General features: G+C 46.5%; 2 protein-coding genes across 6 annotated transcripts in view; one reads left to right on the forward strand and one right to left on the reverse strand.

The window, feature by feature from the left end:
• Positions 1–1,574, reverse strand: part of PIK3CA (phosphatidylinositol-4,5-bisphosphate 3-kinase catalytic subunit alpha) — a 41,377-nt gene extending 39,803 nt beyond the window's left edge. The window contains exon 1 of one of the 2 annotated variants that reach the window (XM_040073724.1): positions 1,530–1,574. The gene's annotated coding sequence lies outside the window, so the exon portion shown is untranslated. Of the gene's footprint in view, positions 1–1,098; positions 1,307–1,529 lie in introns of those variants that run through there. The other variant, XM_040073723.2, reaches the window with a different exon arrangement.
• A 214-nt stretch (positions 1,575–1,788) lies between these two features.
• ZMAT3 (zinc finger matrin-type 3) lies at positions 1,789–17,600 on the forward strand. 4 transcript variants are annotated; one of them, XR_009208186.1, is made up of 7 exons: positions 1,795–1,975; positions 7,275–7,600; positions 9,098–9,217; positions 10,918–11,084; positions 11,196–11,296; positions 12,271–14,380; positions 17,047–17,600. XR_009208186.1 is itself a non-coding variant. In XM_040074326.2 (6 exons), exons 2-6 carry the CDS (start codon positions 7,331–7,333, stop codon positions 12,480–12,482), a joined length of 870 nt encoding a protein of 289 aa, XP_039930260.1. In that variant the 5' UTR covers positions 1,789–1,975; positions 7,275–7,330; the 3' UTR covers positions 12,483–17,600. The 4 variants fall into 4 exon arrangements, 3 of the variants coding, with proteins under 3 accessions (XP_039930260.1, XP_058277947.1, XP_039930257.1); XM_040074326.2 differs by having other exon boundaries at positions 1,789–1,975; positions 12,271–17,600; XM_058421964.1 differs by lacking the exon at positions 1,795–1,975 and adding an exon at positions 3,424–3,509 and having other exon boundaries at positions 12,271–17,600.
• Positions 17,601–18,911: the final 1,311 nt, after the last annotated feature.

An 18,911-nucleotide genomic window follows, 5' to 3' on the forward strand; every position in this document is an offset into this window, starting at 1 on the left:
CCTGAAAAGACACGAAACGCTGTCTCCAGGTTGCTAAGAATGGCACCAAGTTAACACCTAGGAAATGCAGGGCATCTCACCAGTCAAATTCCAACTGCAGCTCTGGAGCTGTTGCATTTATTGTCCTAATGAAAAACTGGAATATTTTATGGATCCCATAGGAATTGTGTGGTTTCATAAACCCCTTTGTGAACATTGTGGGCTTGGTGGATGTGCGGTTTCTTTATGTTGGCTAAAATACGCTTCTAAATAAGTAACAACTCTGAAAGAAGTTTTCCAATGCTATTCTTTGAGAATAAAGTTATTTATTATGAAGCTTTAAGTTCACACAGGGCTTTATTTTAGAACAGCTTATCCAGTCAGTTCCTCACAGCAGACACACTACTAAAACCCATCACTCTGAGTACTGGAATATTCCTAGGAACTAACAAAGTTTACACACAAGAAGTGGACTTTGATTATTACACTGCATTATAGAATTGCAGCATGGAAGCAACAAGTACGAGCACACCTCTATAAACTAACTGTGAGGTGGAAGAAACTAAAAAATGACTTTCCTATCACGATGAGGAAAATTTCTAACTTTATCCAGTGTGATAAATTTGAATGCCTGGAAGCAGGGATGTGAAGGTACAAATAACTAATAGAACAGAGTGGATTTTTTTTCTATTAAGTTCTACAAAATCTAGACTCAGAACCCAATTTACCTTTCCTTTATAAGTTTGCTGCATAATTAAATCAAGAAAAACACGATACTCCCCACTGTCTACTTTTAAAGTATATATACTTGCCTCCTGTTTGTTATGAATAGGCACTGCTTATAAAGTAACCTTTGCTCAATCAGATCTTTAGTCAAAAAGAAAAGAAATACAAATAAAAAATTACAAAAGTTACACACACATCCACAACAGCTACAGAAGTAATTAGCCTGATATATTAATAACTTAAGGAATACAGAAAACAGCCACAAAATCCCCAAAGAAAAACGAACAGGCAGTTTGCGTTAGTTTGGCCAAAGTTTTGCTAATACAGAGTCTACTAGGAAACACACAAATACTGGTAAGAAACAGCAGTTTCGTATTTAACATCAGTACAAACCGATCTCTGGGCAGCATGAAACAGGAAAGAAGGTTTCACAGGTAGCATGGATGAGACGCTGCTACTGTCAGCCGAGCGCATCTGGAAGCAGGAGCCTGTGTGCCAGGATCCACACACACACCCATCGGGAGAGGCTCTGCTCCCAGCGGCATCACCCAGCCCCATCCCCAGCACTGCCGGAGCACATTTACAGCAAACAGCTCCACTCCAGGGGCGGAGGCACCCACGCTGGAAAACAACAAGCCGCTATTCTTCCTCTCCCGGCTCACGTCCCTGCGAGCACCCCGAACGCGGGATGCGGCGGGGCAGCTCTCCCGGCCGAGCGCGGCCCCACGGCCCCTCAGCCCCGCGCTGCCGCCGGAGCCCCCTCAGCGAGCGGCGCTCCGGGAGCGGCCCCTCACTCACCCGCCCGCCGCGCCCGCCTCACTCACCCGCCCGCCGCGGCCTCCCCGGGCCGGCCGCGCCCCGGGCCGCGCCCGCCGCCTCCCGCCGCTGCGGCCGCCCCGCTCGCCTCGGCCGGTGCCTGTGCCCCGGGCGCGGGCGGCAGCGGCGCCGGCAGCCGCTCCCCGACAGCCGCCGCCTCCCGCACGGGAATAACAGGAAGGGAGCGGGGCTGACCCCGGATGGGGAAGGCACCGCCCGCCGGAACGGGAACCGCGGCGGGGGGAGGCGGGCGCGGGGCCCGCGGCGCCGGTGGTGGCGGGGAGCGGGCCGGGGGAATCCCGGTGTGCCGGGGAACCACGGGCTCGTCCTGCCCCGGTTGTTGCCCTAAAGTCGCTGACCTGCGCATCGCAGCGCGTCTGACCCGGTCTTGATCCTTTTCCCACCTGGATCACCCGGTTTCTTTACAATCGGCTGCCACTGGCGTCAAGTCGCTGTACGTGAGTCCGGTGTTTTGTTGAAAGAGCGGCCCGCCAAGCGAATGCCCGTACAAATTAGAAGTGGAAGAGAAATAACATTGTAAATACGCACTCCCAAGTGGTGTGGGTTTTCAGGGTGTGGGATGAGAGCGCCGGGCTGCGGTACCTTGGTGAGAGCCAACAAGATGCAACAAGTGAGGGTGGCACTGAGGTGCTGATAGGAGGAGGGACAGGGTTAACGTGGGTTATTAATTATTAAGGCCTTTTGGCAAATCGCTCTATTGTCAAGGGATGCTTACCCTTTCAACAAGAGAAATGGCATAAGCAGGTTTTGGAGCTAGGTAGTGAGGGCGTTGGTGAATTCTCTCCCATGGAATAGTTCTCCAAGCCCCGGGGTCTAGCATGGGACCATATTCGCAGCCGTGGCCAGGCTGGGATGCTGCAGGTAGCACTGCAGTAGGTGGGAGCACCAGCCGTGCAGGGCATGGCAGAACTCACTCAGCAAACACAGGGCAGAGCAGGCTCCGTGAGCATTCCTGCTGGTGAACTGCCCCTTTGCTGCTTCTGCTCCACATCTCCTCGGCTCATCATTCCGACCAGCAGCATCGTTCCCAAAGGGACCCTCCAGGAGACCCAGAGGGACTTTTGACAAGGGTGTGTAGAGATAGGACAAGGGGGAGTGGCTTTAAACTGATGGAGGGCAGTCAAGAAATTCTTGGCTTTGAGGGTGGTGAGGCACTGGCACAGGGTGCCCAGGGAAGCTGTGCCTGCCCCATCCCTGGCATTGTTCAAGGCCGGGTTGGATGGGGTTTGGAGTAACCTGGGCTAGTGGAGGGTGTCTGTGCCCATGGCAGGGGGATTGGAATGATATGGTCTTTAGGGGGCCTTCCAACCCAAACTGTTCTATGAGTCTGGTAAATGGATGTTTTTAAAAGATCTAACAAAAATTCGTAACAATCAGTGTGCCTAACCAATGGATTGCCAAGTAGGTTGGCTGATGGCTACTGTGAAATTTGGGTGATGATTTCAGCCTGTAGTGTCTTCTCAGCACCTTCCTGTTCCAACAAAAGGGGAGAAAAATCAACAGAAACTCCAGATGCTTTGAAACAGGGTGGCCCAACCACGCGGGCGAGGCCTCGGTGGCTCGAGGGGAAACCATTACTCATTTTGGCTACGAGCAGCATGAATAAGATGATGTTTATATATGCAAATCAGGCTCATTGTAACATCTGCTGTGGGAAAAGAAAAACAACAACAACAAGAAGAAGATAATTATATTTAAAAAATAGAAAATATTTTAAAAAAACCCTACTAAATTCCCTTGTGCTGACCCACGGGTCAGGGCTGAAGACTGTTTGAGGCAGCTCCTGGAGGGCGTTTTGGCCGGCGATGCCCAGGAGCGCGTTGGTGCGGGTTGTTGGGAGCGGCCCCGCCCGGCCCGGCCCGGCCCGGCCCCGCGGGCGCAGCCCCGTCCCGCCCCTGCCGCCGTCACTTCCCGCAGCTGAGTGCGAGCCCGAGCCCGGGCCCGGCCCTGCTCGCCCCGGGTCCGCGGTAGGTGCGGGGTGTGCGGGCGGGTGCGCGGGGGTCTGGCGGGGCTGGGGCCGCCGCGGGGCCGGGGGATCTGCCGCCGATCTGGCCCCGATCTGGCCCCGATCTGCCCCGGCGCCGCTGCCGCCGCGTTCCGAGCCGCTCGGGAGATGCGGATGCCTGTCCCTGCCTCTCTCGGCTGTGGTCTGTGCCTTCCCGGAATGGTGCGGCGGTGCCGCCGGGTTGCGGTGATTCCCAGGCAGTAAGGTAGCGCGGCTTGTGTTTTTTTCGATTGGTCTCCATCCCCCAGGCTGCGAGGCAAGCGGCTTTGCGGGAATGCCCGCGGGGAGTCGGGATTTACACCCCGGGTTCTGATACCCCCTTGACGTAAGGGATGGTTCTGAGTTGCTAAATGTGTGTCCTCATCAGCGGAGGGTCAGTGCACCTTAGGGTAGTGCTGTGCATGATGTGTGTTTGTTTGATGCTGCCTTCAATCCCTGCAGCGTTACAAAACAACCTGCCTTTCAGGGTGAAGGGTGTGTAGGCCCAGTCCGTGGCCAAAGGAAACTTTCTGGCACATTTACAGTAAGGAATCTCCATGTATTGATAGGCAGGTGAACTTGAGAAGAAACGCTTCCTGCCTTGAAGACAGAGTAGTGAAACTGCTTGTTCACCATTTCTGCAGCCTTCATCTCTGTTGTTAGTTGCCTCAGCTGCATTTAAAAAACCCAATTCTGTTGGGAACACATAGATTTCTCACTGTGGTTATTCTTTTCACCAAGGAAAGTCACACCATGCCTTCCCCATCCTTAGATTTGAGGCCAGACCATCTCCTTTCCCGGCACTGTTGTCAGCTGGGGAGGTTGCTCCCCTTTACGTGGGCATTCCCAGGCTGTGGCACTCGGGGTGTGGAGGCTGGGTCTCCTCCTTCAGTGCTGCCCTTGGGATGCCCCAAACGAAAGGAGGGAGAAAGGCTCAGCACCTGTCCCCCTTTCATCCACTCAAGGATAAGTGGCACGGGATGGAAGTGTGTCCTGGCACGTCAGGGGAGGCATGGCTGAGCTCTGAGAGGTGCTGTCCTGAGGCAGGATGGCTCCTCAGCTCACCCTGGAGAGCTGCACCTTGGGCTGTGCTGGTTGGGGCCCCTGGTGATGGAGGGGCCTTGTTCCTTTGCTGTGTTGTAAGGTAAAGATTCTACAGCTTCTCATGTGAAGGGAAAGGAGGAGTTAAGGATGTCCTTTTTCCTGCTCCTGGGCAGGGTAGCTGTAACAACCAGAAGTGGAGGATTAAAGGGGCTTGTAAATACGCTGGATGTCAGTGATTTTTTTTTTTTTTTTCTTATAAATAGTGTCAGCAAGAGTGAAATGAACATAACTTGAGCAATTTCATTGATTAAAGATCGCTGTCAGAGGACAATCAGAATTACATATATTGCATAAGCCAGATCAAGAAGTCTTACTATTGAAATTGCTCATACAGCCTTAATTTTATCTTCGGACAACTGCTTACTTTAAGAAACACTAAATGACCTTATAGATTTTCTAAGAATATTACATTATACATTTTCCCCTGTAGATACAGATCCTGTAAGCACTGTGTCGTCTTGTATATGACAAATCCCATTTATGGCAGTTGCAAGAAAATGTGATGCAACAAACGCTCATGCAAAATTAAGCAGATGAATCTCCACTGCCATTTACTGTACATATCTTTATGTGGCTCTGTGAAGTGTTTAGCTATAATTTACTCTCATTTTAAGGTAAGAGGCCCATTATACTCCTGTAATAAAACTCTGAAATTAGCTGGCATGCTTACCTGCTTGCATAGTTTATTTAAACTGCCTTGATGGGCCTGTGTTATGATGTATTTAACCAACATGAATGTGAACTTGTTCCATCTGTAATCTTACAGAAATTAATTAGACTGTCTACAGAGTACTAGTTGAGGAAAATAAAGATAAAAAAGTTGTCTTCTGTTCTGTTTTACCAGGGTGATGTGTGCTGAAAATAGGAGGGGGGTTAGGTAACACCACAGAATTTACACTGCTGATGGATGATTTGCAGCACCATTCCTGTGTGTCCTCTTCCTTCTTTGTGGTGGATTCCAGCTCAGAAATTTTGCAGAGCCTTGGTGGTGGAGGAATAATATAAACATGAAAACTCATGGTGGCTCTGTTACTGCCTTATTGTCCCCAAGGCTCTGCATGCTGCCTTTTTTTTTTTTTAACAATTTTTAATTTTTTTCCTTACCTGTAGTTGTTAATTAGCAGTGAACTGCCTCCAGTCTTGTATTAGAGTAAGTTTGGGTTTGAGATAAACATTTCAGAAATGTTTTTGTCACTTGAATGCTTTAGTCCCATTCATTCATTTGAATTATGTTTTATTTTTCCTAGTAGAGCTCTCTGGGAAGAGAGATCCAAAGATAAGACAGTACCTAAAATTGCAGGGATCAACTGGGATTTTCCATAGCTTGAGTGTAGAAGGTATTTATCTTCAGCTAATTTTAGCAGGTTGAAAATCCCAGAAGTTATCCCAGAAGTTATCCCAGATAAATGCTATCGCTTCTTCAGGTCCCTAAATGCCTTTGAAGTCCCTGTTTTCAAAAGCAACTCAGGAGCAAAATTCCTTGGTGGCATTTAATTTACTTTTCCCTAATTTTCCACAAGTGTTGTTTTAAAATGTAGATGTGTCTCATTATTTGCTTAAACAAATGAACAAAGCCCAGAGCATAAACATGGTTGCTATCAACGCAGCCCTAGCTGGGAATGATCTGCAAAGGCCAAGATTATGCTTCTCTTGATCCCAGTGTGGCACTGAACAGGATTTGTTATGATAAGAAGCTAATAAGACATTAACAAAAGTAGCTGTGCCTTAATTCATAATGTGACTGCTCTGTATTATTCTAGGGATGTTCATCTGGGCTGTAGATGCGATTTATAAACTTTAATTAAATAAACCTCTCAGAACCTCTTGTTGGAAATGCGGAGCTAGTTCTAATAACTTGAATTAACTGAGAAATAATTGAATAAAGGTTAATATGAGATAAGTTCTCCATTTTGCAGAAGAAGATGCAGCTTTAAATGTTGCATTGCTTGTTGTTAGTAATGGAAATGTGAAAAATCGCTCAAGGTCATTCAAGAAGACCATGGGAGAGAGCCCTTGGGAGCTGACTGTACAACAAGGTGTGCTCCAGCTCATTCCCAATCCTTCTCTCTTGCTGACTTACTGGAGAAAAGCTTTTCCTCAGGAAAATCTGTGTGAGCATTTGAGGGGGTAGATGTGCTTATGTATTTTGCATGTACCTATATACAATAAATCTGCTTTGAAATATTTGGATTCTCTGTCAACATTTGTTGCAGCAGTCCACTGTCATGTTTGTTTAGGTCTTGGAGAGTGAGCTTGTCCTTGGGCTTCCAGAGGAGGGTGTGGGTAGTGGTTGTATCCCTCCACTGACACAGCTCTGTGTGCTGTGCGTGTTGCATGTCCCCAGTTCTCGTGGACATGGAAGAGGGGAGAGTGTGCTGTTGTCAGGTGGTGTGGGTGTTAGGAATTTTCACCTGCCAGGAGGGTGCCAGGGGATCCACTTCTTATACAAGTATCTTGTAATCTGGCCTTGGTTGTCTGGGATGCTGCTGTTCCCGTGGGCGGTCGAGTGTTGCAAACTGACTTTATCCTGCTTGGCATTTTGAAAAGCCTGAAGAAGAGGCAGTGGAGTTACAGGAATTGCCCCTGGATCTTTGATGTTCCTGTTCTTGTTGCTTATTTCAGCGTTTGTGTCTTTCTGGTCTAGATCTGAAGAAGACTCCTCCTCCTTCAGCAGTAGCATGCCCATAGTCTTCCTGGCCAATGATTCTTCTACAGCAAGCAGGACTTCTTCCTCATCCTGAGAAGCCTTCATCCCTTCCTATGTCAGTGGCTACAAGGCCAAGAGCCAGCTCACCACTGTCCCCACCAAAGTCTCTCGGACTGGGGCCTTCCTTTCATCACACACAAGAAGAGGAGCTTGCCAAGGTGGTGGAGCAGGACCCTATGCTGGAGGAACTATGTAAGCCCCTGTGCTGTAAGCTTTGCAATGTCACTCTGAATTCGGCCCAGCAAGCCCAGGCTCATTACCAGGTAAGGAGAGCAGCAGGAGGCTCAGCTTTTGGGGCTGCTGCCTCTGCAGCTTGTGGAGACATTCCTGTGCCAGCGCAAGCACTGCCAGCAGCGTTGCTGTGGTAGCACAGAGGGAAGTGTGGGCTAATGCAGGAGGACTCACTCAGCTTCTCGAGGGGGTTTTGAGTGCTGCACACCAGCTGAAGCATTCAAGTTGCTCATCTGGAGCTACCTCTGCACCACCTCCGGGGCTGAAACTGCACTGTAGACGTATCTTCACCCTGCTTGGCTTTGCTGGTTGTCCAGGCATGCTGCAGGGCTTTCGTTTAAGGTGTTGTTACTGGAGCTTTTTGCAAAAACTCCGTCCATGGGGATAGAGAAATGGTGCCAAGATGGCATGGGTGAAAAAGCAGACACTTGTGATTTTTCCTTTGTTTTATGCAACCTGTATTTCACATCTTCTCTAGTTTAGTAAGATTGACCTTCTGATTCCAGACATGATTTTGTGAGGCCTAGACAGTTGTTTTCTGCTGGATCCAGCTGTGCCATTAGGAAAGGGGCTGCTGCCATGTGTTTATCAGGGTCTCCTTTCTGAAGCAATGCACAGCACTGATCTGGTGTGGCCTTTTATGCAAACACTCTCATCACCTGGGTTGGCTCAGATCAAATTTATTTTGTTTGAGCTGATCTTGTTGACTTGTCTGAAGTAGGGTGACGACTCTTTGCATATGCTTCTTGCTGAGAGATGGAACATGTCAGCTTTGCATTACCCCATTTTACTACACCCTCTCTGCCTAGTGCTGTGTTTGCATGAGTACTGGAGATAGTGACTTTTTCCACCTGTGAATGTCCATAACCTCAGGACACCAGACCCAGGTTTCAGATTTGCTGTTGGTCCTGAAAAAGTGGTATCCTGCCAGTGAAGGGGTAGGTTGCATTGGTGTTACACTTTTATCATCTTATTTCTGCAGAATTTCTGCCTTGAGGGGACAGAAGTGAATTTGTACATAACTTGTATTTGCCTTAGTATGCATATACATAGTCTCATGTTGTTCTGTCAGGTTTTCAGAACACGAAAAACAACTATGGTATATGTTTTTCAAGAGAAAATAAAGTATGAAGGGAGTTTTTATATTCAATCTCATGTTTTATCTCAAGATTGCAGTCTCATGAAATCAGTGTGTTCAGGCTTATCAGAAAACTGTTCACAGCAGTTGATAGTCTTAAAACACAAAGTACTGGTTTTAAGTGAAACAGAAACAGACTGAGAAATTAATTGTAAACTTTTTGAGAAAATCAGCTGAGCTGAGGCCCAGTTATTCTGGGTGTTGAGCGTTTTGGAGAAGGGGAGGAATGCCTGCATCTGTTAAATTCAGAGCTGTTATTTTCTGGGTGACAGCTCCTTTACCTGAGCTGCCACCTTCATGGGCACTTTCTCATTTCAGTCTCTGGATCCTTTGTCTTTCAAAGTAAGATACTATTATTAGGACAGTGATTAATCTGGGTTTATCTTTGCAGGGTAAAAACCACAGTAAGAAACTCCGGAATTACTATGCTGCCAACAGCTGTCCGGCACCTGCCAGGATGAGTAATTCTGTTGAGCCTGCCCCACCTCAGGTTGTCTCCCTTCCAACTCAGGTAAGGCATGGAAAGGGGACTGAGATCATGCTTGCTTGTCACCTAATCCGCAGTAAGGACAACCAGATCTCAGGCTTTGAGGATTACCACGGGAGTTGGGAAGGAATTTTCCTTGTGATGCCCAGGATGGTGGAAATGGGCTGTCGTGAGCTGTTTGCTTTCCTTTGGAGATGCAGATATTGATCTGCCCTTGCAGCACAATGTTGGACTTCAAATGTTCTATTTCTGCCTGGCAAATACTTTGATTCCTAGGTAAGTCCGATGTGCTGCTGATTATAGCTGTGTAAGGGCAGGTATAAAACAGCCTTTCTGGAATTGGATTTGGATGTGAGGGTGTGGCATCCGCTCTGCACAATCATCCCTCTGTTGTGTGAGGGAAGCCTTCATGGAAAAAGTGCTTTGGTGCTCCTACACCCATTGCCCAGGGCTGTTAGCTAATTCCTCTTTTGTTGCTCCTTTTGAAGTGCTCATTCCTGTGTGCAGAGTGAATGGATTGTTCCCTCAGTGATCCAGATTAATTCTGTTTTGGGCACATCAGAGGCAGAAGAGATGGTTTTTGCTTTCTCCTTCTACAGTTCATCCCTTGGGTTTGTCACGAGATGTGACAGCTAACCTGGCTTTTGCCTGTGTCTGTGCAGGGCCACAGAGATTGAAGCTGTGCCTGTCAGTCCCCACAGTGTAAGCCTGTGTCATCTGTAGGGAAGCAGAGAGCACTTGCAGAGTGGCAGATTGTTCCTGGCCGTGTAATTTGGCTTTGCAGCTCAGGGATGTGAACTGGGGTGGGATGGAGTGTGGCCTGGGGCACGGGGATGTGCCTGCTGTACCTGTCGGGGTATCTGATGGTTTTTACTGGAGGAAACGGCCCATGGCAATAAAAAGACCACTCTGGGGCCGTGTGAGGGTTCACCTTGTAAGCTAGAAGTCAGAATTGTGTGTCTCTAAGTTTGAGCAGTATCAAAGGAGATGTGAAAGAATGTTGGCATGTCAAGTGCTGCAGTGACATGGCTGCATGAATCACTGCTGCCGCACTGTTTACAAAACACTTTTCCTTGGATGTTCTGTGCTGAGGAGGTATGGTTCCTGCCTGAATCACTGTGTGTGATCTGACTCCACAGACAAGGTGTCCTTCATATAGCAGGAGCTACTGATGTGAGACTGGGTCCTTCCTTTGAAGTCTGGATCCAGGTGTCCTCCTACCTGAAGGTTAAGGATCAGAGATTTGGCAGCTTAGCTACTGGGTTTTTTCCCTCTTGCTGTGGTCAGAGAGCTGTGTAAAGACAGGGTGCTGTGGAGAGATTAGGTGGACTGTAAATAGGAGAGAGAAGCACCTCTACCTTTCAGTGGATCTTCTTCCTCAGTGTGAAAGTCACTGTTCATCAGCTCCCAGCAGTTAGGAGGAGTTAAATCATTGCTGTGATGTAAACAAGCCTCTGTGGCTATTGCAGAGCTGTTTGTGCAGATTGCTTTTCTCTCCACCTCAGGCTGGGAATTTGCAGGCTCTGCTGGAGGCTGAGGCAGGAACAATGAATTTCTTGTAAGAACACTTTGGGGGAGAACTTGAGATTGTCCTAATCCATGGGCTTTAATTCCATCTCTCCTGCTGTCTGATGAGGACGGCAGTGGTCTCAGCCCCTGTGACTGAAATATTTCAGCGATTTTACCTTCTTGTGTTTCACATGTGTCTCTCCCTTTGCTGCTAGATGGGATCCAGTAAACCAGGTGGCCGAGTGATCTTGGCTACAGAGAATGATTACTGCAAGCTTTGTGATGCCTCATTTAGTTCTCCGGCTGTGGCACAGGCTCACTACCAAGGGAAAAATCACGCCAAGCGGCTGCGTCTTGCAGAGGCACAGAATAACTCATTCTCGTAGGTATTGTTCAACCTCATGCTCAGGCTGAACGTGTGTGGCAGTGTCTCTGGCAGTCCTTTTGTCAGAAATCTCTGAATTGCAGCTGTTCATATTTGTTTAATCTGCAGGGATGCCTCGGAACTAGGGAAACGAAGGGCAAGGAAAGAAGGGAATGAATATAAGATGATGCAGAACAGAAGAAATACATACACGGTTCAGAACAACACAGGTAATGTGGGGCTTGCATCTATTCTGTAATTGGGATGGTAATTAATAATGAGCAGACTTGTTTTTCTTCTGTTTCTGGGGTCTGTTTTAGCAGAGTTAGGTTGTGAAAGGAGCTGATCCAAGCTCTGCTGATCCTTCATTTTTTTTTCCCAGCTGCTAAAGTTGCTTTGTTCTGTCAGCCTGCTTGTTAGTTCTTTTTCTCAGTTTGTAACTTAATTTACCATCTGCCTGTCTCTAAAACTGCTCTAAGTGGTGACAGTTTTCCTGCTTTATTTTCTTGGCAGGTGGCCAGGTGCTTTGACTCCTGCTGTGGCACATCAACCTGTACTTGCACTCCCATGACCAGAATGAGAGAGCATGTTAGCCTCCCTCTAGGACCATCTGTTCCTAGCATAGAGTCCTTCCTCAGGTGTTAGATACTAACTTTACTATGATTTAAAGAGTGCTTTACAATCTCCAGCCAGGCATCTATTTCTCTTTTTCATTTTAAGTTGTTTTACAAGCACACATTAACAGAAACCCTGATTCCTGGTGAAGCTTGGTTTAATCATGTCATTCTAATCACTGTTGTGTGGAAAAGATAAATCTTTTAAAGTTCTGTTAAATGTAATCTTGTGAGTTTTAAACCGAGGCAGCGTTTTCTAATCAAAAGACTGTTCTAGTTCTGGAATTAGGTGGTTAAGGAAAAAAAAGAATTGATTCATTACTTAAATGGTTAGACTCCTGATTTTCAATAAGACTGGGGCATTAAGCCCAGTCTACAACTTAATAAAATTCCAAGTGCCACCATATGTGCTGCACCTCTGTAAACCTGGAAATCAGCAGACAAGGGGAAAATGAGGCTCGACTCTCATCAGTTAAAGAAGCTAATCTTTGTCTGCTTTTCAGTCGTTCATTGGACTTGGGCATTGTCGCTGAGCTGCCTCAAGCTTTGATTTCTTCCAGGTAAACCAGGCTTTTCTGTTGACTCCCCAGGTCCCTACTTCAACCCCCGCTCGCGCCAGAGGATCCCCCGCGACCTGGCCATGTGCGTGACGCCCAGCGGCCAGTTCTACTGCTCCATGTGCAACGCGGGCGCCAGCGAGGAGATGGAGTTCAGGCAGCACCTGGAGAGCAAACAGCACAAGAGCAAAGTGTCCGAGCAGCGGTACAGGAGCGAGATGGAGAACCTGGGCTATGTCCAATGACGCGTCACCCTCGGTAGTAGTTTGCAACTAGAGCAGCTTGTCTCTCGCCTGCTGTTTGCCACATGCCCTGCTTTGTGCTCCATTGGGTAGGAGTATGCTCTCGAGCTGTACATGTAACACCTGCAAACTTACTGGTATGGTTAGATTTTTTTTCTATCATAGTCGGCAGGATGACGCTGTGCAGGACATGAAGTGTTTTTGGTGTTTGTTTGCTAATTATCTAAGGCTCTTCATTGTGTTGAGTGGCGGGGAGGAAACTGTGTCTTCTCCCCGGCCTTCTGCATGATTATGCAAAGCCCAAGAAGTGCTGGGAACTTCTGTGGTTCTACCACATGGGTGGACCGTGTGCAAAGCCCACTCCCCTCCTGGCACACCGCAGAGCAGTGCTCCAGAATGCCTCCCTGCAGCAGACTGAATCTCTGGGCAGCTTGTGAAAGAGGGGCAGGAGTAGGGCCTGTGAATGAATTAGGTGGTGTACTTGTCCACACTTTGCTGCTTCTGGCCCCCATTATAGTCCAGAGTAGGTTCTTTCCACATCCTTGTAGAAAGGCTGTGCATACCTCTTCTCCTTGGAGGGCCTTGCCTCCTACTGCTTTCTCTGCGATGCAGATTCCATTCTGAACGTCTGACATGGATTTCAGCTGATTAGCCCCATTCAGAAATACTCTTCTACTCTTGATATTGTTGCCTGGACACCTTAGTATGCCATGGGTGTAGCTCATCTCCCTGAAGAGAGTCTCTGTGGATCTCAGTGGCTTAATGAAATGAACTGGAAAGCAGACCTGCTCAGGTGAGAGGTGCTGTGCTCTGATTCTGCCTTAGACTGAGTCAGGTTGAGAATAGATGGAAGGAGCTGTCAGCTGTAATTTCTTTGCATGTGGATGTAGAAGAGAGCAAGAGCTGGTCTCTGGCCTGCAGTCGTTGCTCTGGAAGAACAGGGCTGCCTGGACTCTGGGTAGCAGATATTGGTGTGTCCCACTTCATGCCATTCCCTGGGCAAAGCCTAATGGGTATTTATAGAGGAAAGATGACACTTCTAGCTTTGAACTAGAGCTACCAATATTGGTTGACTTTCCACCCCACTTTCTTTTTCCATCTCAGGATGGCTTTTAATTCCATTCCTTGATGAGAATTTGACTGTTCTTGGGACCATCAAAAATCCAAAGTTATGTAGGATTAAAATGTCAGGATGATGATTGAGTAACGGCTTTTTGGCTTCATGGAAGTATTCAAGAAACTTGCTAAGCAACTTTTTAATTGTAGACAGTCTCAAAAGGTGTGTGTGTGTTTGTTTTGATATTCCTTAGCAAAAGTAGGAGGGGGATAAAGAGCAGAAGTAGGGCTGTCATTTATTCTTCTGCTCGTTTGGGTAGATGTGAGGAGTTGTGATTGGAGTCCAGTTCACAGTGTCATTAGAACACGGTCTCCAATGGCAAGTGCAGCACGTGGGTGGCTTTTGTTGGACCTGATCTCCCACAGTGCTGCTGTAGCTTCACTGACTTCAGTGACAGGAGCAGAGAGGGTCCAGGAAGCACCATGGCTCGTCTCTCACCCCTCTTCAGGCAGCTGGAATTAGATGCAGCTCCATTAGTTTCAGTAGGATTTTACCAGGGATAAATTGTACCTAGTGCATAGTGTTGAAGGTATCTCCCCTGCCTCCTTTTATTGCCATTCTTATCCTGCCTCTTGCATTCCAGAAGGACTTTCTGTTTGCCTTAAAATATGAAGAATGAGTAACAAAAAAATCCAGATAGTCTTTATTCATCTTCCTAGGCGACCTTCAAAAGGTTTGTTGCACTTGGCTGCTCCTCAGAAATTGAGTATTGTGTTCTTCAGCTCCCCAAGTGAGCATCAGGGAGCCATACCACCTGAATGCAGCCTTCCTGAATCCAGGCAAGGTGAGTGCTTACAAAGTAGTTGAAAACAGCCCCCTAGATCATTCCATGCTGATGCTTGCCCTGCAGATAGAGGCAGAGGAATAGGTGTCCTCATGAATGGGATTCCTTTCCCTCCTTTGTGCAAAGTCAAATGGAGTTTGTGCCCTGGAGCACGTGAGAAGGTAGAACAGGTGCCCAGGTTGTAGAGCACTCACTGAATAGTTCTGACAGCTTTGTGGGTCTGTTTCTTCTGTGCTTTCCTGCCCCTGCCTGACCCTCTATGTAGCCTTGAAGAACATTTGCCTTTCCAAAATCTCCCATCAGCCTTTTCCCCCTCATCATTCGTATTGACTGAAGGGCTCTGGTTTTCTCTTTGTGTCCTGTCCTTTGGTTTGCCAGTGGTCTGACACCACTGTCCAGAGGGGCAGAGGGAGTTAGATGAGCCTTGCCACAATGTGCTTCAGCACAGTGATCCCTGCATTATGGTTAAACATCCCTCTGGCTGTAAATTAAAATGTGGCATTTCCCGCAGGCTGCAATTAGTAGCAGAAAAACAACCCTTTGTGAAATATGAGCTGGAGGAGCTGTCTGGCTTATTGCTAGGGATGAGGAGGCATTTTTGCTTGCTTTCACGTGTCCCAAAAATCAGCTGTTCACCACTTAGCTTTGGTTACTGCTCCTACTCCCAGCCCAGCCATCTGCTCCTCATTTGGCATTTCCAGAGACTGCTGGAGGTGTCAAAACCTGGTTTGCTCCAACTTTGCAGGTGTGCCCCAGCACAGCAGTGTGCTGGTGCCTTTGGGAGGGTGCAGGGATGTGCAGGAGGCTGTTCTTGATGGCTCCTCTCTGCTTGGGGCTGAGTCTGGTTAGGAGTGGTGGCTTCAGACTGCCCTGAACAGAGAAGCCTGAACCTGCTTTGTTCTGTTCAAGGGAGTACAATTTATGTGGTCATCCTGGTGATTTCAGAGTGGTGGCTTGTAGAGCAGGTGTACAGCAGGCAGTGGGACTCAAGTGACAAGGCAGGACAGATTTCCTCCCTGGAAGGAAAGATGTCTTTCAGAGAGAAGCAGCTGAGACTCACTTTGCCCCAGTGCTCTATTGTGGCCCTTCCAGCAAGCGACCAAAGCTTTCCTCTCCCTCTTCAGCATTGCCTGGTGGCTTGTGATCTTCCCACTCCTCTTTCAGCATAGGAAGTTGCTGACTGCAAAGAGAAAACACCCAACCTCCCCATTATTCTTAGGGTTCAGGACAATCCAAACTCATACTTGTCAGCATTAGATTCTGAGTAGATCCTGATTTTATTTCTTTTTATGAAAGGTGTTCTCCAAATCACTGTTCAGAAAATACTGAAAACACGTTCTGGGCAAACCCTTTTGACATAGGTGGGCTGGGGAGAACACTGTACAGCCAAAGTGCCATTTTCCAGACCCAATTAATCTTTTCTTCGTGTTAAACCAAGTACCAAACCCAAGAAACAGGACTTTCCTGAAGCTGTCACATTGGCCAGTAGGTTAATGACCTTTGCTGCTAAAAACAAAATGTAAATCAGTATGTTCATATTTATTTTACTGTGCTGACCACTAATTGATTTGTTAATATTTAAGGCATTATGCTGTAGGTTGTTTTTAAGTGGAAAAATTCTACATCGCACTTTGCTTTTGAATCAGAACAATTATTTATTGTATTTGTGAAAATGTTTTTCCTCCCACTTAGCTATTGTTTTCTTTCCCTTGGTACAAAAACCCAACCAAACCCAAATAGCAAAACCCACCCCAAACCCCGCCAACCAAATCCAATCCGTGGATCTTTATTTCTTCTCATGCTAAGCAGAATGGGGATTTCCTTGAAACTTGTTACTAAATGTCGATTTCCAATTTCTTTTTCCTCAAATGATTCCTTTGCTAACTTGGGATGTTATTTTTAGAGACACAAAGTTCATGCTTCATTTAAACATTCATTTCTTTTAAGGCAAGGAAGTAAACCATGTGGAATCCATGAATTTGTGAGGAGTATGAAAGTGATACTATTTTGTTTGTATTAAGCATTAGCTGTTGTTTTGCATTCTGCACTAATGAGTAAATCTGTTATAATCTTGCCTAACATTGGTCTATTTTTGACTTTTTGCTTTCTTCATGCACATTGAAAGGAACCCTGAAAACTTCTGTGGAGTTGCTTAGGATGGTCATCAGTGTAACAAAATGCAGATTTTTTTCTGTAAAGCTGCTTATTTCCTTTCCTAGATGCCCATTATCGGGCATTAGAAGGGAAAGCTATTGCCATAAGCATGGATTCATATTTTAGCTTACTGATGCATGATGCCCTTTTGCTACATTACTTAAGTGATGCTCTCACTGTAACCTATGAGAATCTTGCCTGGGTCAGGAGTAAATGAAATACCCAAGGCAAAGATATTATATTGGCTGGGGCCGGGCAAGGTACATTGCTAAGTTTGTCCTTTACTCCTCCAACACTCTTATGGTTTTGCTTTTTGAGGACTATCTGTCTGGTTCTGTAAGGATTTGGTCTTGCTTCAGCTAAAATAGTTTGAAGTACTTTGACTTAAGTTTGGAGCAAGGCATGAAAACATTCAGGAATTTCTCACTGCTGATGTTTTATATGTGTTTTTGTTTTGTGATTTTTTTTTTAATTTTTTTTTTTTTTTTTAATTTCACAACCACGTATACAAGGGTGCTCTGGATGAGATGGAGATCTGTTGCTGATTGTGGAAAAGCAAATGCCATGGTTTCCAAAGGATAACAGAAAATGGAGAAATATGACCTGGTTTCTTTGAAGTTAGTGGCTGAGCTTCTTTTATTTTGAGCTGGGCTTACCACCTGCATGAAGTTGGAAGGGAAAATAAAATCTAGTGTGAAATAAATGTGGTCAAACAGTAGTTCTGGGAATCTCTCCTTTACAAAAATGTATCACAGCTAAAATTGTGTCAGCTTACCTGAAATATCTGCAGGTAAAGAGAGAATCGAATTTTTGAAAATAAAAACACTTTTTCAGTTTGTATTTTGCAGGGGAAAAATTACTTGATCTAATTTCCTTCTGCATCTGTCCAGCAACATCATTTGCAAGTGCTTTGAACATGTTTCATCTAGAGCCTTCTTGTCAGGTTGTTTTGTACATTTTTCCTTATTTCCTTTATATTGTACTGACCCCCGTGAGGGAATACTTGATGAAAATGATATTTTTTTTCCTTCTTCATTATATAATAAACCATCTTGCTCTTACCATTGTACAGCCTTGATGTTTGGTATTGCTACTGCTCAGGGCTGGATTGGGCATGACTGAGTTAGCCCAGCACTGAGTGCAACTACATGAACATATTTTCACACACTGATAAAGGAGTATAATTCAGGGTAGAATTTGTTACTCTGGAGGAGGGTCAGCGTATTTCCAGCTGTTACTGAAAGCCAGCTGAAAGCCCTCTTGGCTTTGGGAGGGTTTGGGAGTGCTCAGCATCGGGCAGGACGGGAGTCAGGAGGGACACAAAAGGCTCTGTTTCTGTCTGTGCTTCCCCCTTGAGCAGACATCACAAGCTCTGCCACAGCCCCAGGCTGAACACAGACTGATTTTCAACTCTAACTGTGAAAAGGTAGGACAAGTTGAGCCTGATACTTACATTTGCACATTTTTTTTACCAGAGTGCTGTTTCCCCCTTTCATTACTTGAGGGCTCCAGAAGAGCATATGCTTGTGCAGCATAAATGACTTCCCAAACAGAAAGGACATTCTGAGTGGAGCCTTGGAAGCAGAGAAAAACTGTGGTGTTTTGAGTTCAGCTCAGGTAAGAGCAAAGCACAGCCCTTCTGTGGTGCTGCAGCCATGCTGTTGGTGCAGTGAGCTGTTGACCTCAAGGGCAGTGTCCTGGGGGCAAACCAAAGGACACTTTGGAGGTGTGATTGCTGTTGGGGCATGAATCTGGGTGTAAAAGCAGCTGTGAACGGGGATATGTCCCTGCACTCCTTGTCCTCTCTAATTCCAGTCATTGGGGCCTTACGGAGAGCACTGATACTGTTGGAATTCTCCTGATTTACCATTTGGGATGAGAGCTGCCTCTGTGCTTAGGTGACTTCTGTGCTAACAGTGGAGTGCTGGAGGCTTTATGTGTCCCCACTTAGAGTAAATAGAGTCATAAAAACTTGTTAGGGGAGTTTAATGTTAAATCTCACCCCAGCCCTTCACTGTTTATGCTCATCCAGGCTGTGTTTGATCATCCTGGAAACCAAACCCCTACAAAGCAGCACATCCCCATTACCAGATTTCTCTGATAAAGCTCTGCCTTTTTAATACTTACATGTGGTAATTGTGTTTTGTATCAATTCTATAGCAATTTGGTTCAGCCAAAAACCATAGTGACATGCAGATACCTGGGCAACCTCTCTGAGAGTCACAGGCATTTGCTGAATTACTCAGCAAATAAAGTACTGTAAAAAAAAAAGATGAAAAGCCAAAGACTAAATGTATAATTTGAAAGTGTAAATAGACCTCCATCTGCTTCTACAATTACTCTGGTGCCTAAGGATTTCACATAGTTGTCCTGTAAC

The sequence above is a fragment of the Hirundo rustica genome, chromosome 10 (assembly GCF_015227805.2).
Source record: "Hirundo rustica isolate bHirRus1 chromosome 10, bHirRus1.pri.v3, whole genome shotgun sequence".
Lineage (NCBI taxonomy): Eukaryota > Metazoa > Chordata > Aves > Passeriformes > Hirundinidae > Hirundo > Hirundo rustica.